The 27,506-nt window shown below is 43.3% G+C and overlaps 1 protein-coding gene across 7 annotated transcripts in view; it reads left to right on the top strand.

The window, feature by feature from the left end:
• The window catches only part of LOC308083185 (receptor-type tyrosine-protein phosphatase U), a 209,605-nt gene that overhangs the window by 79,657 nt on the left and 102,442 nt on the right, over positions 1-27,506 (top strand). For all 7 annotated transcript variants that reach the window (XM_080425388.1, XM_080425387.1, XM_080425384.1 and 4 more), the window contains exons 3-4: positions 17,236-17,507; positions 25,559-25,640. In XM_080425388.1, the coding sequence (XP_080281514.1) occupies positions 17,236-17,507; positions 25,559-25,640 (354 nt within the window). The remainder of the gene's footprint in view (positions 1-17,235; positions 17,508-25,558; positions 25,641-27,506) is intronic.

Raw genomic sequence — 27,506 nt, 5'->3', positions numbered from 1 at the left:
AGACAACAAATATATTTAAAGTGCATGTACAGTAGTGTGACAATTATGCAGAATGTGTTAGGCATCTGCATTTTGTTTTCCTCATTAGCGGTCTGTACCGATAGATGGCCGAGTGGCGACCCGTCCCGGTGTTAATATGCGTGCTTGCCCTTGGTGTCCCCGCCAGGCTCTCTGTTTACCACAGGACCATGTCACCATGCTGACATGTTAATGGGATCAGGCACTGATAACAAGGAGCTAATGAAAATCTAATCACACAACTCAACACCCCCCAACCCCACCCCCATGAATCACCCCACCCCACTGCTCCGAGTGTCTCACACATGATGCTACTCTGTCTGTCTGTATGTCTGTCTGTCTGTCTCTTTCTCTCTCTGCTGTACCTCAGTGAAAGACAGACATTAGGATACATCTCCATTGTGACATTAACAGGTACAACAGAGAAATGATAACACCATTTTGTTTTAAATGTGTCTCTAGAATTAGAAAGGGGATACAGGGAATATTTTGTACCATTTCCTCTGCTTCCATCATGGCTGCATGGAGGCAGGAGATGAGACAGTAATTGCAGTTTTTCATTTAGTTTCGTAGCAGAGAGGTTCATATAGGGGTCGGTTCATGGTGGATCATAACATCACTTACAAATACAACAATTTATGAGGAACAAGAAACCTGTTATGCAGTTACTTTGTACTGGGTATATAGGCAGGTCATGTGAGTATTTTATCTGTACACCGTCACTCTGAGGATGGGAAGATATGTATGTTTTGGAGACAGCTCTGGACCCTTGTCAGAGATGAGGGCTCTAGAGAGCCTGCTAACTGGGATGAAGGCCTGAGGCACCAGGTACTGCAGTGAAGCCCCAGGGAGGGTCTTTACAGAGCAGCGCTCCAATGCCCCACATACATGAAAACACTGTTTCTCAACCAGTGGTCCACAGACCACTAGTGGTCCATGGTATAATTATAGGTGGTCCATCGATTATTTATTTTTTACATTTTTACAAAAATATATTGTACCTTTCGTTAAATGTATCAAAAATATTAAATCATAATAGTATTTCACAATTCCACCAAATGTACGAAAAGGTTTGAACTAATAGGCGTAGAATGGCTTTTAAGTACTTGATATCATGTATCTACAACCTCACAACCGTTCTGATATGATCTGCTATTTTTGGTGCTCAGCACCGGCATGCAACTAAAAATAAATCTAGCTTCAAGATCAGTAAGGTTCAATACTAATAATACAAATAAAATAGATGTGTTGTGCCTTTGCTATACTAAATATAATGTTGTGGGGAGGTGGGATTGGGTGGTCCTTGAGGATTGTTTGAAATGTAGTAGTGGACCATAGCTCAAAACATTTTAAGAACCAGTGCATTACACAGCCCAGAGGCTACAGCGCTGGGGTCCAGGCCTGTGTCCTATAGAGCTGTGATGATGAAGATTTACTGCTGGTTTATTTTTATACATATGCAACGGTGCGAGGTGAAGCCGTACCGCACAGCAGCAGGAGCTCCCAGGCTTCATGACTGTTTTGTTGCTTTCCTCTCACAGGAAGTATTGAGGGAGTGTTAGGAGCCTGTCACACTGAGACAGGTTCATGGCTCAAGGTATTATTGTGACATCTTGTGTACAGTACATGTACATTAGAGTAAACATATTTTCTTAAGGTGCTTGAAGGTGCATTATTCAACACACAGGCTGCCTCTGACCCCAGACAGGCAGTCAGGGGTGGAAGGGCGGGTTGTCTGAGGTCTGTAGGTCGTTGGGGTTTTATTAGCGTTGTCCAAGTCTATTTTTCCTTTCTCTGGCCAGGGCAGACAGACAGATTGAGACACGCTGCAGAATGGATGATATGACAGCCAGTGTCAAGAGCTGTGGTGTAAAGATGGAGACATCTCTCTGTTCACTCATCCTCTCTGGAGTCAACCTGCCAGTTGATTCCTGCAGCCCGGAGGACAATTCCAGAGGTCAGCACAGGTAGACTGTTGAGAAAGAAAGTGCCTCCTCTCCTCTCCTCTCCTCTCCTCTCCTCTCCTCTCCTCTCCTCTCCTCTCCCTGGTGAGGACACAGCAGCGTTCACTGATGTAGCCTTGTCTTCCTCAAGTGCTGCAAGGCACAGTCTACTCTTACAATAGATACACTTGTATTCCATTCATTATCCGGTCTGAAAGCAGACCTTGGCTCGGCCCGCTCTGTGTCTCTCTGGCCGTTCGTACCTACTTTTGCGTGTACCGGCGCCGTCCCCAGGGCCCGGGGTAATTGTCTACCGGCCCCTCACCTCTGTGTGATAAAGACCTGGAGAGAGGCCAGTCCCTTCCCAGCAGAACCTGCTTTGAATAAGAGGCGGGGTGGGGGGGGGGGGGGGGGGGTAGACATTTCGGATGAAGATGAGGTGTCAGAGCGTAGACGGAGAGGTGGAGGAGGAGGAGTGGAAACAGAAGCAGACTAAGGATGGCCTGTGGCTCTGTGCAGCCCAACACAATAGTGGCCTGTTATTGCATTGTAGCGGAGCGGAGGCATTTTTCAGAGCTGCACTATCGCAGCCCTGGAGATGACAGCTCACGGCTCCAGGCGTGTTGTGTGTGTTTTAAAATGCCCTGGATTGGACGGATTGTTCCCAGAGGGATGATGAAGTGAAGTGATTGACCCCCTCACCCCCCATCTCCCCCGTCCTCCAACTCTCTCTTTTCACTTCTTGTTGCTGCGTATTTTGAATAGTCAGAAATATACAGAGAGAAAGAAAGGGTGAAATACAGACAATGCAAGATGACAGAATAACAGACACACTGAAAGATAAGAAACAAGTTCAAGTTAAAGATTGAATGTTTTTAGTGTCACATCTTACAGCATAGCTGTGACAACATTTCCGGCAGTAACATTCTTGTACTTAGATCCTCCTCAAAACAAAACAAAAATATGCAGCAAGAAATGTCATAGAATAAACCAAAATAGCAAATACGCAATGCAAATAGCATAGAATGAAATAAAAGAAAAGTATAACTCACAGAATTTACAAAACAAAGGCAGACGAGCAGACATGCTAAAAGAGACACAGACAGATGGAGAGACTAGAAGCTGGAAGCCTCAGAGAGACTAATAAATGTCTGTCAGGCCATAAACCTCTTGTCATTGTGAAATATCACTGCCTTGAGGGCCAAATTGTTCTGCAGAACAGAAAATGTCAATGTTCAAATAAGGGAGGGACTGTGGGCTTCCACCTGATGTATGAAAGATGGAAACATGATCTATAGTATAAGTGTGTGTATATATGTAACGAGATCTACAGTACCGTATGTGTGTAAATGTGTTAGTCAGATGAAGAGGAAGGTGGGAGAATATAAAGAGAGAGACACACAGGCCGAGGTGGAGTGAGAGGATGATAGTGTGTGAGGTAGATGACAGAGTTTTTTTCTTTTTTTTTCACAAATCTTTATTACAATCACGACATACAGTACAATATGATACGATACAATTAAGTTATTAATACAACAATAGAACAACATCAGAGCCAGGGGGATTTACTAACAGAAAACATTAAAGAGTGAACACAAAAGGACAGTTCTTGCAGCTTTCTTATTTTTTGATTGTTTTAATTTACTGCTTGGCTTCAATCTCAAATAAAAGGTTTAGAATGACTACATTTGGATTTATGTATATGAAATTTAGCTAAAATAATTATCAAATTAAGTATGTATACCAAATTTTTACTATTACTATTACTATTATTATTCAGCAAGGAAGTTGCCTAGGACCTTTGCTCTTCTCTGTATTTACTAATGAGCTATCTTGGGCTACCAAATGTGCTACAACAGTTCTTTATGCAGATGATTCAACATTGTATTACGCTGCACCATCATGCAATGTACTTAATGAAGTTTTGAGCAGCAAACTTAAAGTTGTGCATGACTGGGTAGTATGTAATAGACTTGTCCTTAACATCTCTAAGACTAAATGTACTGTGCTGGGAACAAGGCGCAGGTTATCTACAAGCCCAAAGCTTAATTTAAACTTGTGTAATTCCGCAGTTCAACAAGTTGAAAGTACTAAACTCCTTGGAGTGATGCTGGATTGCACTTTGTCTTGGTCTCACCATATTAATTATATTGTTTTGAAAATGGGAAGAGCAATTGGTATTTCCAGGAAATGGGCTTCTTTTGTTGCCCGTCCCCTTTTATGTCAGATAGTTCAAAGTTTAGTTTTATGTCATCTTGACTATTGCTCTACGATTATGTGGTCATCTGCTGCCAGTGGTGACCTCAGGAAGCTCCAGGTTGTCCAGAACAGGGCAGCAAGGTTGGTACTGGGCTGCTCACTAAGGTCTAATGTGAGCCGTATGCATGTCTGCCTCTCCTGGCTTACAGTTGATAATAGGTTGTTTTATAATACACTTGTGCTATTCAAGTCAGTCATGCAGTAAAACTCCTGTTTTTATACATAAACAGATTGTTTATAGTAATACTGTGCATGATCATTACACTAGAGGTTCCAGTAATGGGTAGCTTAAATTACCTGGTCCAAAAACCAACGCTTTAAGGAGATCTTTTATTTATAGATCATTGACTCTTTGGAATAACCTGCCTCAAAACCATTTTTTTTTTTTTTTTTTTTTTTTTTTAATAATCTTCAATTGTATTTAAAACTGTAAAGTACAATTCCAAATTAAGTGCAGCATTGTCTCTTGGTACATTTCACACAATGAACAGTTCACACAGATGTCTTTCTTGAACTTAAGAAGATAATGACTTGTAGAATAATAACTGTGAAGGATTTTAAACGAAACCTCCCTCACGTTATTGTTAAGAAGATATTTATTATGGAAGATTCCGAATAACTTTCCAGTTCAAGCTATCAACAAATCTGGACCAATAGGATACTAATACTAATGTTTTTCTGGAATAAAGCCCGTATGTTACGGTTGTTATTTTTTTTAATCAGGCGACAGGCAGACACTACCCACTGAGGTTTCTGAGGTTTCTGAGGTTTCCAAAGGGTCAAGTAATGGTGCGTCATCTGATCTTACTGTCCCTTTTAAGGAGCATCAAAATTCCAGAAGGAATAGCACCCATAACTGTTGCATACTCCTTTGGGGTAACAGGATTGAATGCAAAAGTTCTAAGAAACCCAGAGTAACTTAACAGCACTCCATTACCACCAAGACATTGATTCACATGGATAATATTATTGTTAAACCAGTTATGATAAAATAAAGATAATTTTTTAAACAAAATGCACCTATTATTCCAGATATAGCATTTATTTGATCAAAGACCATGCCAACAACCGTGTCTCTTCATTCTGAACAATAGATATTCCCAAATAAGTAACCTTATATAACCTTTTCTTTAACCGGAATATTACACACATGAGAAACATTACATTCTCTGACAGAAAAGAGCTCACATGTTGTCCCTATTTCTTCCCCCTTTGAGCTGCCCAACAGACAAACAAAACGCAAAACAAAACATTCCACAAGTGTATAAAGCAGTGGGCTGAGGTTGAGGACTAGGCCACAATTAGCATAGACTATAGGAGCCCAATATCATCATCATAAATCATAAATCACAAAAGAAAGGACGTGAAGAAAATAAAATAATGATGTTATGAATAATAATGATAATCATAATGAATAATATATATATATATTTGGAGAAATAATCAAACAATATATAATCTATAATAACTAATAAGTAAAACATAAAAATAAAGTAATAATTATTAATCAATCCATCAATCCATCAATCCAATCAATATAATGTATTGCATGGAAATATGTGGATATATCCATTGAAGATCATAATACAGAAAAAGTGTAGCTCCTCCACCTTACTTCAAACTGCTGTCAGGGTCTTCCATCTCTTCCATCTCTTCCCTCTTCTTTATTCTCTGGAGTCCCTCCTCTCCCCGGCTCACTGATGATTCCTATCTAATATGCTGTTCCACAATCACTCTTACCTTTAATCTCAACCTTTTTCTCTAACAGTCTCTGGTTCTTCCATCGTGGCTTGACACAGATAGTGTCGCCCACAGCCTGTGACCAGGGTCGGGTCCACCAGCGCTCCATGTGAATTATGATGTGCTGGATCAGTCCTAATCTTGTTATGGATGTTCCCGTGCCCTTGGGTGAAGCACAGAGGAATGGATGGAGCTTTATCAGATTTCACGGTGCTTTGAAGCATAATTCATGAAAGGTCATAATGTAGTGGCGTGTGTACTGTATGTGAGGTGTGTATGTGAGGTGTGTACTGTATGTGAGGTGTGTATGTAATGTGTGTACTGTGTGTGAGGTGTGTATGTGAGGTGTGTACTGTATGTGAGGTGTGTACTGTATGTGAGGTGTGTATGTGAGGTGTGTACAGTAGGGGTGGGACGATATGGGTATCTCACGATACGATATCTGTGGCGATATTAGGCCCTCGATAACAATGATATCACAATATTCGATATATTGCGATATCACGATATATTACATGAAATTTCACCAACGATATATCACGATAGTCCTTGTATTCAATTCATAAACACATAAAATAGAGCCAAACAGAGTCGGAAAAAAAATGTATCACAAAAAAATATATATATATTAATATCGATATTTTTCGGCAGTATATCGATTATTTATCGCGGGAGGAAGTATCGCGATATAGATATATCGTCCCACCCCTAGTGTACAGTATGTGAGGTGTGTATGTGAGGTGTGTATGTGAGGTGTGTATGTGAGTTGTGTACTGTATGTGAGGTGTGTATTTGAGGTGTGTATAGCGGTGTCGGCCTCAAAATACACACATCTGGGATGTGATGATGGCTTCATTCAAACAGCGGCTGCTTTCTAGTAGAATTCCAGTAAAATGTGGCCATAACAAGAGACTCCACTGTGTGGATCTTTAGATAACAGATGGTATCTCTCGAGTCTTAGACAAGGACAGGGTGATAGCAACACATAGAAAAGCCTTACTCCTATGGCAATGGTCTTAGTATAAGAGTGATAAGTACATGACGGCTATTGAACTCGGGTAGATGGATTAAGATACGTTTTGCTGCTTTAAAAATAGTGTTGCTTTGTGTTTTTCCTATTTCTTTGTATTGCTTGTCCAACACCTGAACCTGAATTACATTGTAATTCAGTTAAGAAGAACATGCAGGTACAAGGATGACATAGCTTATCACTATTAATCTCACCTCAGTCGTAACCTACTGTACCCATTGCAATGCCAGCCTCCTGACCACGGGTCACTTTGTGACCTGTAGAAAGTTAAGTGTTCTGCAAACTATTCATTCATCTTCAACCACTTAAATCGGGTAACAGAGGTACAGTAGCAGTTAGGGGATCCCAGACTTTAAAACTACAAAATAATAAATAATAACAATACAAATTTGGTGAGACACCTACCAGATTAAATGGTTGTGACACTCAACAGTTCTACGTTTTGCTTAAAAGAAAGTAGGACACATTTCCTGATGCCCAAAAACTGTCTTGGTAACAAGACATGTGGAAATTATGATAATGTTAGGCCAACCTTCTCAAACCTTAAGGAAGGAATATCCTGGGCTTGTGTTGACTGTAACAGAAGCAGATACAAGAGCTCTGTTGAATATGTATTAAGTTTTAAGAAATGCATCACTCATCCCACATGGGTTGAGTTCATGCTGGTCACTGAGATTGTCTTACAAACAGGTAAAATACCCAACAATACTCAGCTAAAGGTTTTATGGTTGTTGCAGTTCTTTGTTGCAAGTCTTTGTTTATATCCAGTGACAGCTCATGATTTACATATTGACTCTACAGGGACAAAACAACTGAGCATAAATGCAAATGAACGTACGAACGAACGTGTCAGAGTTGCTTAAAACACTGCAGTGTCTCTGCTGACACAAGTTCACCTCATAATATCACACCAATTATTCTTGTCTCTTGTCTGCCATAACAACTACAGTATTGTGTATTCACGCGTTTTATCTTTTTATTTAAGAAACTAATTCAACTTCAAGGGTTAGGGTTAGGGTTCTGAATTGAGTTTACAAATAAAATAAAAGAGCTTAATGCAGAACTCTGACTTTAAAAGGCTGTGATGAAGGTTACAGTGAAGGTGTATAATCACAGACCTAATGATAATATGGCATCACAGTTCCAACTGAGGTACTTTAAAAAAAAGTGAGTGACAGAGTGCCTTTATCCCTCGAGTGTTAGCCAGTGTTGCCATGTCCGCTTATTATACACGACTTTGGGCTTCTTTTTCTGCAAAGTTGCCTGTAACTTCTGTTCTTCTGTTCATATATATACGGTGGGGGCATGGCTGTGGAAAGGGGGCGTGTTTGGTAAAAAAGGGTTTGCAACGCGTCATGATTGGTTGCCATGTCTGCTTATTGTAAGCGCGAGTCAAGCGACATTGCCCCTGTTTTTCTGTGAAGGTGCTTGTAAAGACTGGTGGTTGCGGTTTGTCCCTGTTTCTAAAACATTGTTGATATTTAGTATGAGTTATTGGTATTGCTATATTTCACACACACTCTCAAATTAGATAATTATGTTATCCAATTAATTTGTGTTAAAGTTTAGTTGCTTATTTGGGCTTGCTTCCAATCTTTTTTATTATTATTTAAACCAGTGGTTCTCAGATATTTTCATGTCATGGAACCCCAAATTAATATGTATTTGTCGCTTCTTTTGGGCTTGTTTTCCTAGACCTGGTACCTTATTTCTCTCAGAAAATTTGGCAACACTGGTGTAAAGGTGCCTCTTCACATATAATGTGTGTAGAAGATAACAGGCTGTTTGGCTCTCCAACATTGTCAAAAGAAGTTCTTCCCTATTGACTGATGGGCATCCAGTGAAAGGTTCAATAATTGGGCTCAAGGTTGGGCCCATTGGAGTTGGACCAATCACAGTCCAGTAACGTTGAACATTGACAATGAATAAGGAGCTTCGGGATCGTCACAAGACTTCTCATGCGTGTCCAGAACATTTCATGGAGGTACCATCCCACTAAAGCTCAGATTTATGGTGGCATCCCTTCTATCTCAGTTGTTGTGGCACAAAGAAGAATCCGCTTTGCTGGACATTGCCACAGAGCAAAAGACCAGGTAATTTCAGATATTCTTCTGTTGACACTACCATGCCCATCAAGAGGAACCAGACCACTCACATTTCCAGATGTTCTGAGTAGGGACACAGGACTGACTGTGAATGAACTTGCTGTGGCAATGAGCAACAGAGACCAGTGGAAGCAGCTCGTGTCGCAGATCTCGAGGGCACTCGAATGATGATGATGAACACTACTTTGACCTCTACAAGGTCTTCATTGTTTTTTTGTTGTTGTTGCTTTTTTTTTAATGTAGGATCAACCTTTTGTCCTTGAATGTCAGGGAGCGTGGCTCTCACTGTGATTATATTTCATTTTTTCCTCCTGACTTTCTGACACTCTTGTCCTTGGTCGTAACCCTGATGACCACTGTGCCTTCACTCTCAAGTCCTCCTGAAACAGATGGGCACGGTGGAGGCAAGGACTGGGCAGACCGCCATCGCTGAGAGATCCACTCTCTCCTCGCCCACTGTCTCCCAAAATAATCTCACCGCTGTCACATGGGGCACAGAATGGAATCATCCAATCTGTATAGTAGCTTCTCTTTCTACTGTCGTCCTCCACTCTCCTTATGGGGGTCGTTAATGATTATCTATGCAATGGAAAACTGCTCTCTGCTGTAGTCTGGTATACATACACATACACATGTCATGTCATCCTGAACATGCGTTTGTACATTATATCAGAACTTAAGGAGTAGGGTGTTTGAAAGTATGCTACTGTATGTGTTATACAGTACAGTGGTTCTCAAATATTTTCATGTCTAGGACCCCCAAATTGATACGTATTAGACCTCTGACCCCTATTTAAGAAGATTTTTGTTGTTAGATTAGATTTAGTAGTACATCATTCTACAACTGTCTATACTATAGGTGGGGAGATAACAGTCACGGACCCCTGGGGTTGAGAACCACTTGCCTAATATGGTTTACAGATTTTGAGTGATTTATTCATTTAAGAATTGCACAGTATTATGTCCTGGGCTTATACTATATTTAATTCTTGCATGTTTCTTTCTTTCACACATGGTTTCCACTCACATATAATAACTTCACCTCTCATTGATTTGGAGTGCTAATGGGAGAGACAGCGAGCTCCACTTGCGACTGCGACGGGTCGCTTCGACGGCTGTCTATCTCGTCGCAACGGGTGCCCATCGTCGCGGGTGCCTGACTCGTCCCGACGGGTCGCCACGGGTGCCCATCGTCTCGACGGGTGCCTGAGTCGTCGCGACGATTGCCCATCGTCTCGACGGGCGCCTGAGTCGTCGCGACGATTGCCCATCGTCTCGACGGGGGCCTGTTTTTGTCGGCGTTTCACCCGTGCGTCGGAGAACGGGCGCTCGTGGTCGCATCTGCCTCTCTCCCTCCTTCCCTCCTTCCTATGTGTGTGCTCCCCCCCCCCCCCCCGACCCGACCGCCTCCCCCTGTGGGGTAGGGGGTCGGGTGGGGGTCCCTGCGGCCCCGTGAATTAGGCATGCATTCCCGAAGTTAACTTTCAATTTGATTGCTTCCGTTATTTCAATCCAATAACCATATGTTGCATCACATTTTATCGATTGATATAACTTCAATAACCTCCGGAAATAAGGAATTTGTTTGATTCGATTTGAACGTTTAATGGCCTATTGAAAAGACAAGTGTTTCTTTTTTATTTCCTTTTACGCGAGAGAGAGAGAGAGGAGAGAGAGAGAGAGAGAGAGAGAGAGAGAGAGAGAGAGAGAGAGAGAGAAGAGGAGAGAGAGAGAGAGAGAGAGAGAGAGAGAGAGAGAGAGAGAGAGATGAGAGAGATGAGAGAGAGAGAGAAGAGAGAGAGAGAGAAGAGAGAGAGGAGAGAAGGAGAGAGAGAGAGAGAGAGACGGAGAGAGACCGAGACGAGACGCAAAGCACGCACGAATGTGTCACAACGCACGACGGAATGTAGTTCACGCTCGTCCTTCTGGGGGGTCCCCGGGAGGACCCCCCCAACGCAATAGATAACACAGAAATCACACTATACAATGCATTTACATTCAGTCCGATCTACGAGCTCATATCTGCTGCTTTGCGAAAGCCGCGCATTGCGACGTATTCTGTCTGTCTGTCTGTCTGTCTGTCTGTCTGTCCTGCGCACGCTGACAGACAGACATGTTTTAAGTTTTCCATTGAACTATTCAGCACCGAAATAAATTACTCATCCATTCATTAATGCATTCCATTCGTTCATTATTTCATTCAATTTACTGCTTTAAGGTCTGTAGGAGCCATGAATGGGATTGTTGCATGTGTGGTTATGTTGATTATATGTTGATTATATGCCTTCTCCCTGCAGCCGACCCTAGTTATATACTCTCCGACTATGCTTGTCACGATGACTAAGCCAGTTAGATCTATCCATATATGGCTCTACCCATATCATCTATCCCGATATCAGCACTAGGTCGGCTCGGGCCCAAATATAGGGATTGTCATACATGTCATATGTCATATAGCCCAACGTCCTAGTCAGAGTCTTCGTTACAGCCAGAATATCTGCCTCAACCAGAGCCTTTATAAAATACAACTCAAACGTCTTCCTCTCAGTACATGGGCCTTGGAGAGGCAGGCAGCCAGGGTTTCAGTCCTATAGATCAGTGGTTTATCAACCCTGGCAAACGTCCCAATTTTGGTCCGCGAGAGTAGCCTACTGCTGAGGGTGTTCCGCGCCGTTTTGAAGAAAGTGTGAACCCAGACCCTCGAGAACAATAGCGCCGATCGTCCGTCAATCGATACGGCCATCATCCGTTTCGCACAACAGCACGGCCGAGTCCATTCAGTGTAGCGGACCATCACCCATAGGAATGCAAATATGTTGTCCCTACCTGGTACTGTATAAGGGCACAGGGTACATGCTTTGGCACTCTGTCAGTATTACTAAGTGGGTCGGACGGGGGTTGATACGGCGGACCTGAACGTCGTACCTGCTAAGAGGGGCTGTCCTGTCCAAAAGACCATGTTATAACCTGCCATGATGAAGAATGTCCCAACAATAAAACAATACATAAGGTGTTAGTTCTCTTATAAAGTGCTTCTAAAGCACTGCCAGTGTGTTTTGTGTCAACGTTTGTAGTGTTTAATTACTCCTCCACGCCACGGAGAGAATCTCTTGCAACTCAAGCCGTGGGTGCCGTGGATATAACCGGAAAACCTCGCCCCAAAACACGCTCGCCCCATTTCTTTTCGCGGACGAGCGGTTCTTGTATTCCTGTATTTGTTTTACCGAGGATAAGGTTAGAAATAAGTTTACGGTTAGCCATATTAGTTTTACTGAGGTTACGTTTAGGAATAAGGTTAGGTTTAGGCATAGTTTAATGAGGTTACGTTTAGGAATACCAGGTGAATATCACCGGATTTCCCCGGGGGTGACTGTTTTGGGGCGAGAGTTTTTGTGTTCGTCTGTAGTGGGCAACAGCGCATGCGTCCGCAATAACGCTATCAGGATCAGATTATTAGATATTATTATCAGATATTAGAAGTATATTGGGTACCAAATATACTTACCAAAGAAGAACTTGAAGTGACCCAAGTGTATATATTTGTAGGCCAAAGATTTATATATTTGTAATGGTCAAGGTTTCTTTATACCTGCCCAATACACTCTGTGTGTGTGTGTGTGTGTGTGTGTGTGTGTGTGTGTGTGTGTGTGTGTGTGTGTGTGTGTGTGTGTGTGTGTGTGTGTGTGTGTGTGTGTGTGTGTGTGTGTGTGTGTGTGTGTGTGTGTGTGTGTGTGTGTGTGTGTGTGTACACCGTATATCTAGGTGTGCCCTGGGATCTTTTGGCTAAGCCAGGTGTGCCTTGGCACAAAAAAGGTTGATAAACACTGCTATAGATCGTACTGCATAACAAAGACAATTTGTTAAAACCCTAGCATCCCTATTCTGAGAGTAACAGTAGTCGAAAATAGCAGATCTACAAGTTCACAAACGAAGCCTCATGCTGCGACTAAGTGGGCGCCTAAAAATACTGAACATGAATCCAACACAAGACTGCTGTGGGCACTAAAACAGAGTGGGCACTAGGGAAAGGAGGGCAGACTGGGCACCAGGGAAAGGTAGGCACCAAAACAGAGTGGGCAAGCTATCTATGAAATCTATTGAAAAGTTTAATCTGCAACAAAATGGGTCCCTGGCTCCTGCTTCATCTTTCTCAGCTAAAGGTTTTCTCTCAATTCAATTCAATTCAATTCAATTCAATTCAATTCAAATCAAATCAAATCAAATTAGCTTTATTGCCTGGCATGACAAAACATATGTTTACATTGCCAAAGCAAAAGTGGAACAGCCAATCAAGATAAAACAATGTATGTACAAATAAATATTGAATATAAATAGGAATTAAATAAATGTGTAAACAGATGTGTTACATTAACATTTTGAGTAATACTAATACTATCTTGTGAAACTATAAAAATATTTCATATTCTCTCTCACACGCTCTCTCCACACACACACACACACACACACACACACACACACACACACACACACACACACACACACACACACACACACACACACACACACACACACGCACACGCTCTCTCTCTCGCACGCACGCGCTCTCTCCAAACACACACACTCTCTCTCTCTCTCAGCTCTCTCTCGCCTCTCTCGCCTCTTTTTTTAGTCCAGCATCTTAACCAACCCACCTAGCAAATAGGCTACAACACCCCCCCCCCCCCCCTTGAATAAAAGTTATTGAATTTCGACGAAGTCACTCAGCAGTAAGCTAAGCTCCTCCTGCAGTAAACCCGACAGGACTTCTGAAGTTCCGACAGCTTTTGATGAAGTTATATTGCCTCCAGACCAGCCGCAGTCGCCGTACCAAAGGAATGATTCAACCAGATTGTCACACACCACCCAGCCTGCACACACACCTGTCGGTCAGAACCAGACGAGGGTCCAGTACTTAGAGAGTTTCATAACAGTTAATATTACGCTGGCCTGGGTAAAGTAAACTACAGGTGACGTTTATGAATTAATCAGGCCCCGTCAATCAAGCATCCATAGCACCAGTGACAGCGCATTCATTTATTGACCAAACATATAATCAACATAACCACACATTGCAACAATCCCATTCATGGCTCCTACAGACATAATTTCCTTAAAGCAGTAAATTGAATGAAAGAATGAATGAATGAATGCATTAATGAATGGATGAGTAATTTATTTCGGTGCTGAATAGTTCAATGGAAAACTTAACACACTTAAACATGTCTGTCTGTCAGCGTGGGCTGACAGACAGACAGACAGACAGACAGACAGACAGACAGACAGACAGACAGACAGACAGACAGACAGAATACGTCGCAATGCGCGGCTTTCGCAAAGCAGCAGATATGAGCTCGTAGATCGGCTGAATGTAAATGCATTGTATAGTGTGATTTCTGTGTTATCTATTGCGTTTGGGGGGGTCTCCCGGGGACCCCCAAAGGTCCACGGGGACCCCCCAGAAGGACGCATTCCGTCTGCGTGCGTGCGCTCTCTCTTTCTCTCCTCCCCCCCCTCTCTCTCTCTCTCTCTCTCTCTCTCTCTCTCTCTCTCGTGCGTAAAAGGAAAAAAAAAAGAAACACTTGTCTTTTCAATAGGCCATTAAACGTTCAAATCGAATCAAACAAATTCCTTATTTCCGGAGGTTATTGAAGTTATATCAATCGATAAAATGTGATGCAACATATGGTTATTGGATTAAAATAACGGAAGCAATCAAATTGAAAGTTAACTTCGGGAATGCATGCCCTAATTCACGGGGACAAATGAAGGCATGCGTAAAGGGATTCCCAAGGGGACCCGGACCCCCCCCCCCCCCCCAAAGGTCCGCAGGGACCCCCACCCGACCCCCTACCCCACAGGGGGAGGCGGTCGGGTGGGGGGGGGGGGGGGGGAGCACACACATAGGAAGGAGGGAAGGAGGGAGAGAGGCAGATGCGACCACGAGCGCCCGTTCTCCGACGCACGGGTGAAACGCCGACAAAAACAGGCCCCCGTCGAGACGATGGGCAATCGTCGCGACGACTCAGGCACCCGTCGAGACGATGGGCACCCGTGGCGACGAGTCAGGCGCCCGTCGAGACGATGGGCACCCGTGGCGACCCGTCGGGACGAGTCAGGCACCCGCGACGATGGGCACCCGTTGCGACGAGATAGACAGCCGTCGAAGCGACCTGTCGCGGTCGCAAGTGGAGTTCGCCCCTCCTGGCTAATGGAGCGTAAAGGGCAACAGAGTGAGAAGAACAGTTCTTGTTTCCCTGCATTATGTTGGCCGTCAGAGTTAAGTCAAACACGCTAATAGCATGTACAGTATATTAAAACTAAAAGAACATATGCTAATAGCATGTACAGTATATTAAAGCTACAGTATAAGAACATTTCCAGGGTGTAAGTGGCTGGAACAGGACCACTGCAGCCTCATCAGTCAGCAGGATTTTATTCAACATGGATTCAAGGCCTTGGAATGATCTCATTAGGACAAATGCTGAGATTTACATCCCCAAAGAACACACACTCTCACACACACACACACACACACACACACACACACACACACACCTCTGTCCTTGCTCTAACGGTTTTGCTCTCATAAGAAAACGGATTCAATGCTTTTGATTGGCTAGAGAGACGCATGACGAAACAAAATCCTATAAATAGGTGTGTCACTTCAAAAAAACATATATGTTTTTTGAAGTGAGGTAACATTGGTCAAGCTAACGGGACCAAGCTAACATTGGTCAAGTGACACGTGACAATATGTAATATAAATAGGTAAGACAGGATTCCTGTGGAGGAAATTCAGTTTCAGCTTCACCCAGCTTATGGCTGCTCAGATGGTAATGATGAGTACTCAGGTGTTAGCAGTTAGGGGTGTCTTTCCCAGGGACACTTTGACATGTAGACATGGGTGGGCTGGGAGGCAAACCGGTGACCTTTTGATTACCAGACAGCCCCTCTACACACTAATCTATGGCTGCCCGTATGTCTTGGAGACCCCTGGCATCAATGCCACGGCTGGCGGCTGTCTGGTCTCCTGTGTTCAGGAACATAAAGACCTTGAGTGCAAAGACAACAGACCTGATTATGTCGGTACACCTGAAGGTCTTGCATCATTGTTGTGCTAATCACGTTAGCCGACATGGACGCTTGGCAGGACAGATGCTGGGCTTGTTATCCTGATTAGAAGGGTCTTTGTGGAGGTACTGTATTCTGAATCTCTCCTCCTACCTCAATGTCACCTTGCAGGGAGAACGGCTAGCAGACCTCCCTCTGTCGCCCTCTCTCTATATAGAATCTATTATACCTCTCCTAAGTCTTGCTCTCTAGATATCACTCTCTCTCTCCCTCACTCTCTATCACGCTTTCATCCTCTATATGATCTGTCTCCCTCATCCTCAATCTCCCTATATCTCTTTCTCTTTGTCGCTGATCTCTCTCCCTTTTCCTCTCTCTCTCTCTCTCTCTCTCTCTCTCTCTCTCTCTCTCTCTCTCTCTCTCTCTCTCTCCTCTCTCTCTCTCTCTCTCTCTCTCTGTCTCTCACTCTCTCTGATTCTGGTTTGTAAGTCTGGTTGTTTTTTTGGTTGTTTATTTATTAGTCTTGTGCTCTTCACACACACTCATCAGTGGCTTGTTGGTTTGTATTTGTATTTAAAAAATATATATTTAAAAGTTTTATGTCTTGGCCAGAGGCAGTTCATACAGGGTGTTGCTCATACTTATATACAAAGTTCTGCCTTTGGTTACCTATATATAGACCCGTTCACAGGCTTCAAGAGTTCTTGATGCTTCAAACACATTTAAAGGAGGGCAGTGCATTGCCAACATTTCAGTTGTCAAAAACGTTGACATTTCATTTCAGTTGTCAAAAACCTTGACATTTCTAGATCCCCCGGTAGGAAGACATTTTAAAAGTGTTATTCAGGCATTGTTTCGTTGTAGCTTCCAGTGGCATACAGCTGAAAATGGCAAACACAGAAACAGTCACAGACAGAAAAACAGAACGCATGGCGCTGCCCTATAAAGTCAGAATGCCATCAATACATTCCTGCACTGCCCCATGACCCTGCCTGACATCTCTCTCTCTCTCTCTCTCTCTCTCTCTCTCTCTCTCTCTCTCTCTCTCTCTCCTCCCCCCCCCCTCCAGGGTCCTATATGCTGGTGAACTCCTCCCAGCATGCCGCGGGGCAACGCGCTCAGCTGTTGCTCCAGACGCTGAGTGAAAACGACACACATTGCGTCCAGTTCAGCTACTTCCTGTACAACAGTGACGGTCACAGTCCGGGGGCCCTGCGGGCGTACGTGCGAGTAAACGGGGGCCCGCTGGGCAGCCCAGTGTGGAACACGTCAGGTTCCCATGGAAAACAGTGGCACCAGGTGGAGCTGGCTGTCAGCACCTTCTGGCCTAACGAGTACCAGGTGAGAAATGTCTCCATCCTTCACTACATGTACATAATGAGTATCAGGTGAGAAATGTCTCCATCCTTCACTACATGTACATAATGAGTATCAGGTGAGAAATGTCTCCATCCTTCACTACATGCAGTGGTGGAAATGGCGTTGCACGCATGGGAACGGCGTTCCCATAGCAACCGTTGCGGGGGAACGCTGTGAACACGTGTGGGAACGCTCTTCAGATTGTCAAAAAATATATATATATTTTCGCTCCCGTTTTAGGATTATTACGGTCATTTCCGGGTCGCGTGGCCAAATTATTAGTTACGTTTGGTCCGGACCAAAGTGCCAGGGCTGAATTTTGGTCCCAGACCAGCCCTGCACTCCAGGCAGGGCTGAGCCGTGGGTGTGTTTGTCAACACACGCACATGGCTCTGAACACAGCCAACTAGGCTACCTGGCTACTTCTATTTCCAGTAGTATTTCAAAATAAAACGTGTTGAATTATAACACTTTTCAAGTATAGATTTAAAAAAAACTCTTATTTTGAAATGCACATCGCTTTGAAAGGAAACAGACTTCTGTGGCCGCTTGCTTGACGACGTAAAGCCTACGTTAGTGCACACTGTGCACTAACGTAGGCTTTACGTCGTCAAGCAAGCACTGCACACACAAGGTAAACAAGGCTGCTACACACGACGTGGACATATGGAATATAAAGACTTAAAGTTTGGGGCAAAAGTTCATATTTACCACCATGCTCTGCTCTCTGAAACCAAGACAATCTTTGCAGAAGGTGAGTAAGTAATTTTAATCTAACGCTGACAGTGAGAGTGGTGGAAAGTAACTAATTAAGTACTGTACATGTACTCAAGTACTGTACTCGAGTATAATTTTAAGGTATTTTTATTGAGTAATCAGGGGCACCCAATCGAAAAAATAAGAATTAAACAACCTAACCCTAACCCTAACCCTAAACCCGAATTAAAGTAACAAAAAAACGAAAATAAAGTACCCAAATCCACCAAATTAACCGCAAAAAAAAAGAATTAAATAACATAAACCTAACCTAACCCTAACCCTAACCCTAAACCCGAAATAAAGTAACAAAAAAAACAATATAAAGTACCCAAATCCGCGAAATTAACCATCTAGTTGTTGTCTAATATAATCCACAAAATACATTAGTATAAACCCATTTTGTTTGATTATTTTATTAGGCAGAAATAGTTTTTTGTGATAATAAATTGGTAAAATCAGGCAAAAATATGAATTAAATAACATAACCCTAACCTAACTCCTAATCCTAACCCTAAAACCAAAATAAAGAAACCAAAAACTGGAAAAAAAAACGAACCCAATCCGCCCAGAACCGCGGAAAAACGAACCCAATCCGCCCAGAACCGCAAAAAAAAAATCGCGCGCGCGCGGTCACACATGCACGCGCGCTGCGCGCGCGTGCATGTGTGACGAGTAGGGTTCCCAAAGCGAATCCAGTCCATTTCCACCACTGACTACATGTACATAATGAGTACCAGGTGAGACATGTCTCCATCCTTCACTACATGTACATAATGAGTACCAGGTGAGACATGTCTCCATCCTTCACTACATGTACATAATGAGTACCAGGTGAGACATGTCTCCACCCTTCACTACATGTACATAATGAGTACCAGGTGAGAAATGTCTCCATCCTTCACTACATGTACATAATGAGTACCAGGTGAGACATGTCTCCATCCTTCACTACATGTACATAATGAGTACCAGGTGAGAAATGTCTCCATCCTTCACTACATGTACATAATGAGTACCAGGTGAGACATGTCTCCATCCTTCACTACATGGACATAATGAGTATCAGGTGAGAAATGTCTCCATCCTTCACTACATGGACATAATGAGTATCAGGTGAGAAATGTCTCCATCCTTCACTACATGTACATAATGAGTATCAGGTGAGAAATGTCTCCATCCTTCACTACATGTACATAATGACTATCAGGTGAGAAATGTCTCCATCCTTCACTACATGTACATAATGAGTACCAGGTGAGACATGCCTCCATCCTTCACTATATGGACATAATGAGGATCAGGTGAGAAATGTCTCCATCCTTCACTACATGTACATAATAAGTATCAGGTGAGAAATGTCTCCATCCTTCACTACATGTACATAATGGGGCGGCCATAGCTGAGTGGTTAGTGAGCCCGCCTAGGGAGCCAGAGGCCCTGGTTGCCCCAGGTACGATTCCAGGCCACGCCAGCATATGTGTCGATGAAATGAAATTTGTCCCTGAGCAAGACTCTTAACCCCTAATTGCTCACAGGCCCTCATTGGAAACAAGCCCGCAAGGACTTTCATGAACGTCCTGTTAAAAGGAATTATTTAATGAGTTGATACAACAACTGGTCTGACCTTCATGAAGTTTAATCTTGTCCAATCAGGTCTGTGACCTAAAAAGAGTTTGACAGCCCTGGTCTAAGGAGAGGGGGGTGTTCTGTAGTTTCATTGGTTCAATGTAGGCCTGTCTGGCCCTTTGAGACTGTAGCCGTGAATGAGGACAATACAAATACATGTGAGTTGTTGAGTTGAAGAAGAGTACAACTGAGGATGAGGGAATGGGTCTGATTAGGTGGGAGAGCAGGACATGAGACACAGGAAATACTTTTTGTCATTTTGTCTTTGCCAACCATTCTTCTTCTCCTCTCACTATTCTGTGATAAAAACCATACAGCTCGATGCACTTTATTAAGTGTACAATGTGTTGCTGTTGATTTTATGAAATGCGGTAATAAAACATAACCATAATTTACAGTGATTTATAGGGGTATAGGGGGTGTATTTTGCGATAAAGAGGATCTTCCTGTGTTAAGATGAATATATTCAGGCGTGGTTTTCATGGTCCTATTCACATGATGATGAGTATGGTGTACTTGATACAATTGTACCAACATCCATGTTAGGGTGATCTTGTTTTTAATTGCAGGCCAGACCTTCTTAGTTTAATAGTGTTTGATTCCATGGTGAATATAGGCTCTGTTAGTGCTACAAGGTGCATGGTGGTCTGGTAGAGAGTTGACCCACACTGTAGTGTGGAACAATACACTGAGTTCTCTAATATGATAACATGTACTGTGTGATTGCCAGACTGTGTGTGTGTGTGTGTGTGTGTGTGTGTGTGTGTGTGTGTGTGTGTGTGTGTGTGTGTGTGTGTGTGTGTGTGTGTGTGTGTGTGTGTGTGTGTGTGTGTGTGTGTGTGTGTGTGTGTGTGTGTGTGTGTGTGTGTGTGTGTGTGTGTGTTCTTCTAATTTAATTGTTTGGTTTAATTGTCTCCCGACGACTTCCACAAAATACAACTCCGGCCAATAATACGCAACCAGCTCAACTTTTTTGTAGCTTTGTAGCAGCTACAAACATCAGATGTATCTTTTTATCTTCGCTGGCTTCCATTGAAAAAGGAAAATGGTAGCCTGTATCTTTGTTGCTGCCAGTTGAACGCAGCATTAACAATGACAGTATGTCTGGGTATCCACTGTGTATCACATACATGTATCTATGTATGGTTCTTCTGTATGTACGATTTTCATTCATATGAATTATTTGTTGTCCAGCACTATCTGCATCACTGCCCGCTTTGACCCACGGTGCCTGGCGAGCCTCTGTGTGTGCCTTGGTGTATTCTGTAGGTCTGCATAAGCCACCAGCACTTAGACACAAGAGATCCCCGCCCATAAATCCATTTATTTTTTCTGCTAACTCTGCAGAGCTGTCAGAAAGCAATTAAGTTGAGTAGTGTGCATTTTATCGAGAACTGTCAATCCCTCCGACTTAATTAACTTCCACAAGATCTGACCTTCGCTGTGTAAATAATAGTCACTCTTTGTACAAACAGGGGCTCAAGGTAGGGTGACACTGTCCAACCAACAGAGAGTCAATCTGACAGTGAGGGTTATTTAAAGTTGACAGGAACAAACATGTGTGGGTGGACACACACACACACACACACACACACACACACACTCACACACACGCTCACACACACACGCACACGCACACGCACACACACGCACACACACACACACACACACACACACACACACACACACACGTTTGACTCACACACGTGCACAACCGCAGTGCAGGAAGTGTTGACCTTAAACCAGGGAATGCATTGATAATGGCTGATGCTTGCAGAGCACAGATGAGCTTGCTCTTTCTCTCAACTTTATATTTGCTTGGGGACTCATCTCAGTACATTTGTCACCACACACAATGATTACAATCTCTGTTGATCAATGCTGTTGTCAATCACAGCAGCAGTGGAGCTGTGTCTCTCAGGACAGCAATGTCTCTCTCTGTGTCTCTATGAGCAGGACAGCAATGTCTCTGTGTCTCTATGAGCAGGACAGCAATGTATCTGTGTCTCTATGAGCAGGACAGCAATGTATCTGTGTCTCTATGAGCAGGACAACGATGTCTCTGTGTCTCTATGAGCAGACAGCAATGTCTCTGTGTCTCTATGAGCAGGACAACGATGTCTCTGTGTCTCTATGAGCAGACAGCAATGTCTCTGTGTCTCTATGAGCAGGACAACAATGTATCTGTGTCTTTCTTTCTTTCTTTCTCCCTTCTCTTGTCTTTTATTGTGTATGGTGAGATCATATGTATTGGTATTGTGTGGGGCAGCAGTGATTGCCCTCTATACGTCACTGTACTATTCCCATGGACAGAAACTTCCACTACCGTGCGAGGTCTCCAACTGTAGTAAAAATGAAACGGAAATTATTGTATTTACTCCACTGCGCCCTCTTACAGATCTGGTCAATACAAATGACCATTGACCAGATCTGTAGAGGGCGCAGTGGAGTAAATACAATAATTTCCGTCTGGCGGACCTAGTATATTTAAGGTGGGGTCCTGACTGAGACGTTTCCCACCACGGAGAATAGTCCTTCAACAACACAAAACAGCCTTTGTTTTGGTGAGTAACGAAACATCAAGCTCATGTCAGTTTCTCTCTCTCTCTGCTGTCTGTGATAGCGGGGGGACCTTGTTATCAAATATTAAAGATGTTATCTGGGCTCTCCTAGATCATCCCCCATTGTTTTCTTTACAGCAGTGTCTCGAAGGCCTCTTCCATCTTTCCCTCTACCTCACCTTTGTACCATGTTTACCGCCGTCTTCTTTCACAAACCTTATCACTTAGCTCCCATATCCTCTCCTTCTCCCCTTGCTGACACCTCTTTTGAAGGAAGGTGGTAAAAATGAGCCTGTCAGCTATTTTTTATAACACAGTCAGACAGTCTGTAGCCATGAGTTAGGTCCAGTTGAAACCGTCATCTCAGCCCCTGTTGAGGCACATTTATTCAACCGAGCCTTCGCTTCCACATTCAAGTCTTGGCTGCAGTGATATTATCTTCTCAGTGGGATGATTTCCATTGCTTTTGGCTCTGTCTGTCTTTCATAAAAAAAATTGTTCTCCCTTTCTTTGAGAAAAGCAGCAACTTATGGAGAGAGTGATAGATCAAAGGCTTGGAAATAAGAATATGCATCAGGATAGTTAGTTTTCTTCAGCATTGTCTGTAATCCATGTTATTTTTCCCAGCATGCCCCACTGTGACACCTGGTGCCTCTGGCTATGAGGAAGGGGTTTTACGAGGTAGAGAATGACGTTAGCGTCCTACCGTGCACTCCCAACCGCTCACACACTGATGTGAACTTTTCTGTGGCTGTTTGAGGAACTATCCCGTGACACCTTCATGTGTCTTAACAGGGAGGACGCGGGCATTGCCGTTTATTAATGTCCCTGTGACCAAAATGTTCCTTATCGTTTCATAACATCCACCTGACCAGAATTTATGTTACCCGTGACAATAATGTACAGGCATTAGGGAAATTGAGAATCATGGTTTACACTGGGACAAATAAATTGTCTCTGGATTTGTATACATAGCAAGCCCTTCTAATAGTCTTAACATTACCCAGTAATTTAAAAGGCTCTCGTAATGGCCGTTTAATTTGCACTGTAAATTACTGGCTGCCAGATATTTGTTTTCTGTCCAATCTCTTCTTCTGAAAGTGACTAACCAGTCATTAGAATAAACTATTGCATATGGAATGTTCCACCGGGAAAGTGGCTTTCAATAAAAGTCTGAGGAGGAAGATTGTTTATTAAAACAAATGCTCCAAAAGTCTTGTTCTTAATAACCTGCTGTCCTAATGGCTAAAACAATTAAAGATTAGTCTATAATAAATCCCTCATTGAGTGTTTTAGCTTCGCAGAGAATAATTGCTCCTTCAATTAGACTTCCAAGGTATTTTTTAATCGTCTCTGTCTTTCTGTCTTCCATTAAGTCCAGCCCACTACCTGTGCTTTGAATTAAACTAATGACGTGGCAGTAACCACTGTGCTAACATTATGACTGCATGTGTTTTAATCAGGGACAGGGTGATACTTTTGAAATTACACATAGAGGGAGGGAAGGTAGAGACACAAAATAGAGAGAGAGGAGAAAGAGGGAGAATGAGTAAGAGAGAAAGAGAGAAATGCATGGGGAGGATGCTGCACAGGGTTTAGGAAAGTCAACCATAAAGGAGGCTTAGAAAATTACAAAAAGATGAAAACAGCAAATGTTAATGTAATCCTCCTCCTGAAACACTGTTGTGCCTCTTTAGGCTCACTTTCCAGAGTCATCCAGGAAAAGAAACAGCAGATTATCTGTGGTGCCCAGAGCAATAGACAAGAGCCTGGTCACCCAGCTTGGGGCTGGCGTCACGGCAGTTGTTGTAATGAGAGCTCTCCCTCCCAGGTCTCTGGAGGATGACTATCTATGTTCAGCTGACGGTGGACGGCTGGGATTTGGGGCAGAGGTCCCAGAAGATGTTGTTGTGCTCGGGTGATTTGTTGTGTAAACCGTGGCACATTCTGGTCTGGGGGAGATAATCTGTGTATCATCGCCGCACGGCGCGGGAAAACTAATTGGCCACAATGTATTAGAACACATCTTGATTTATGACTCAGTAAAGTCGATAAGCCCCCCAATCTGTATGACCTCAACGCCCTTGAGCTACGGCACATCACCTATGACCGTGTTTGCACGTGTTAAGAATGTCAGACGGATTTAAGTTCAGTTGCGTGTGTGTTAGCATTAGAGAAAACAATATCAAAGCGCTATGATAGACTATAGCTGTTATCCACCTTTAGGTCAGAAGATTATGAGAATTATGAGAAGATTACGGAAGGCCGTCCTCGGTGCTGGGAAAACAAACATCACCCGGTGTCTCATAACCGTCTCACCATTACTGCGGCCGGTGATTTGATATTGATTAGGTTTGGCGGGAGGCCACGGGTTCTCCACCTTATTGTTCCACAACAGGACAATATGGAGTGTGTGGAGTCCCATGACCCCTGTGCTGGCTGTATTATCCACCGTTATGGCTCCACAGCAGCCTGCGTCCAGAATGCTGAATGTGGGTCCATGACTCAGAAACACATCGGCCCTCCTGATAAAGTCATTATTTTTCTCACGGCCGCCGGGGGATCGAGACAAGACATTATCAGTCTATCTGTTCCTCTGCCTCCGCTGCCTCCGCCTACATTCCTCTCATGTCTACCCTGCTAACTTTTTGTTTTTTCCTCCCTCTTTCGGGTCAGTAGCTGTTCAATGGTGTGGAGATTTTGTAATGAATGTTTCTGTCACTGAAAGGGGAGAAGTGTAATAGAATCTGATCTGCCTCTCAGCGGTTCCATTTGAATATTGCAGTTTAGTGTTTGCCTCAGTTTGAAGCGCTGTGAGGTCAGATGTGATGGCGTCCTTCGGCTTGTGTTTTTCATGACTATATTTTATTCATATTTAGCTTAGCTTAGTTTATTATCTACAGATAATGATGAAGGTATACAGCTAAAAAAAGAAATAGGATCACTGTTTGTCATTTGAACAATTGTGAACTAAACAAGGAAGAGATAGTAAATAAAAATAGCAATAAAGAAATTGTTCTAATAATAAAACGTTTTTTTTATTCATTATTGGTCATTTTGATAAGACAATCATTCTCACTCTCACAGGTCCTGATCGAGGCGGCTGTTTCCAGGGAGCGGCGAGGCTACATGGCCATAGACGACATCATGCTGCTCAACTACCCCTGCTGTAAGTGTCACTTCACACACCAAGCACAAGGAACTATTACAAGAGGCTGTATAGGCCTAGAAGAGTTGGGCCAACGAGGCGGAAACTAATGGCTGATTGACCTTTATGTCTGCAGGTTGCCCTGAGGTGTCTCACAGCAACAGGGCTCTTTATTGGAAATCTGTGACATTTGATGCTGGAGAGCAGGCACATGCTTACTCACAGTACAGTCCTCAGTGTGCATATAACTCCACAATGTTTACATTCTCAGAGTTCAGTGAATGCTGAGGGTTTTACTGTGCTGGGTCCAGTATCAGTGAGCCAGTGGTGCTTTTCTTCATTAGAGTGAAGAGCAGGTGATAGAGGTTCGAAATTCTCTGAAGAAAAATGTTTTTAGTGAAAATACTTTTAAGAAATCACTTTCTTGGACTTCCGGTATGACACCAGCAGGAGTGGCTGTGTAGTTCAAGAGCTCCCAGACAAGGTCTATTTTATTCCCCTATTTTTCAACATACCCTGAGTTAAAAACACAAAATGAACGGGGAAAACCAAGGAAAGAACAATACTAGTAGAGGTAAATCATCGCAAAGACAAGATAGAAGTGATAGAAGGACAAGAGACGACAAACACGACGAAGACGCGGAAATGAACCAGGACGCCATGTCAGGCCTACAAGCCAGTATGTCCGCAATACATGCTGAAATAAAAGCCATCCGGACCGACGTTAAACACGAACTAGACGACTTCAAAGACTCTTTTACCAAACAAATGAGCAAGGATCTGGCAGATTTCAGAGAGGAGATCTACGGCAAACTCAACACACTAATCTCCGACACAAAAGACACGGCAAACAACGTGGCGGAACTCCAAATAAGGGTGTCAGATACGGAGGAATGGGGCACTGAAGCCAAAGAGGTAATATGCATGCTTGTGGAAGAACAAGAAAACATGCGTACAAAATTAACGGAGATGGAGATGCATTCCCGCAGAGTTAACCTACGCCTATACGGAGTGGCAGAAGAAACTGAGGGAAACAACATGATGGAGTTTATTAACAACTTTATTAAAACAGAGTTGGCCCTCGACATGGAACTTGGCATAATACGTTGTCACAGATCACTCGCCTCTAAACCACCACCTACTTCTAACCCCCGCTCGATCGTGATGTGCTTTATGGACGGGAGGATTAAGGAACTGGTTCGCAACACCGCATGGAAGAAGAAAACTGTTCTTCTAAATGGGAACAGAGTGTTCTTCGACAATGATTATCCACCGGAGATACAGAAGAAAAGAATGGCATACGCCCCGCTCCGTCTGATTCTAAAAAACAAGGGAATACCCTTCCACACACCCCCACCAGCGCAACTACGAGTCTTCTATGACGGTGCGGGATTCCCCAGCGTCACCTACAACAGTGCGATGGAGGCGAAAGAGGATTTGAAGAAGAAGGGGTTAATGGCGACCGAGGATGACGACGAGGAACAACAGCACGCAACCACCTCTACCGCCACAGCCGCAGACAGCCTGGCGAGGCTGCAGAAAACATCCTGGATAAAGGTGGGCAAATCGACCCACCGTAAACGAGCAGCACAACGGGAGAGAGTGGTACGGAGGCTTCAGGAATTCCGCCACACCGCGACGACGAGTTCAAAGGACGACACCGCAGCGACCGCAGATTAGAACGTCACTTTTTTTGTCCTTTTTTTCTTTCTCTCTTTTTTTTTTTTTTTTTTTTGTCAATGAAAACCACCTACATGGTAAGACCAACCCATACTGCCCAACAAATACTTAAGGTAAAAACGGATAAATAACACTGAGAAAAGGACAGTAGGAACTTGGAAATACTTTTGTTTTATTAAGACTATTTTTATTATGTACTTTAAACCT

This window comes from Gymnoscopelus braueri (assembly GCF_963280865.1).
Source record: "Gymnoscopelus braueri genome assembly, chromosome: 4".
In the NCBI taxonomy this organism is placed as follows: domain Eukaryota; kingdom Metazoa; phylum Chordata; class Actinopteri; order Myctophiformes; family Myctophidae; genus Gymnoscopelus; species Gymnoscopelus braueri.
Note: the sequence above shows the minus strand (reverse complement) of the source record. Positions and strands in the feature narration are given on the sequence as shown.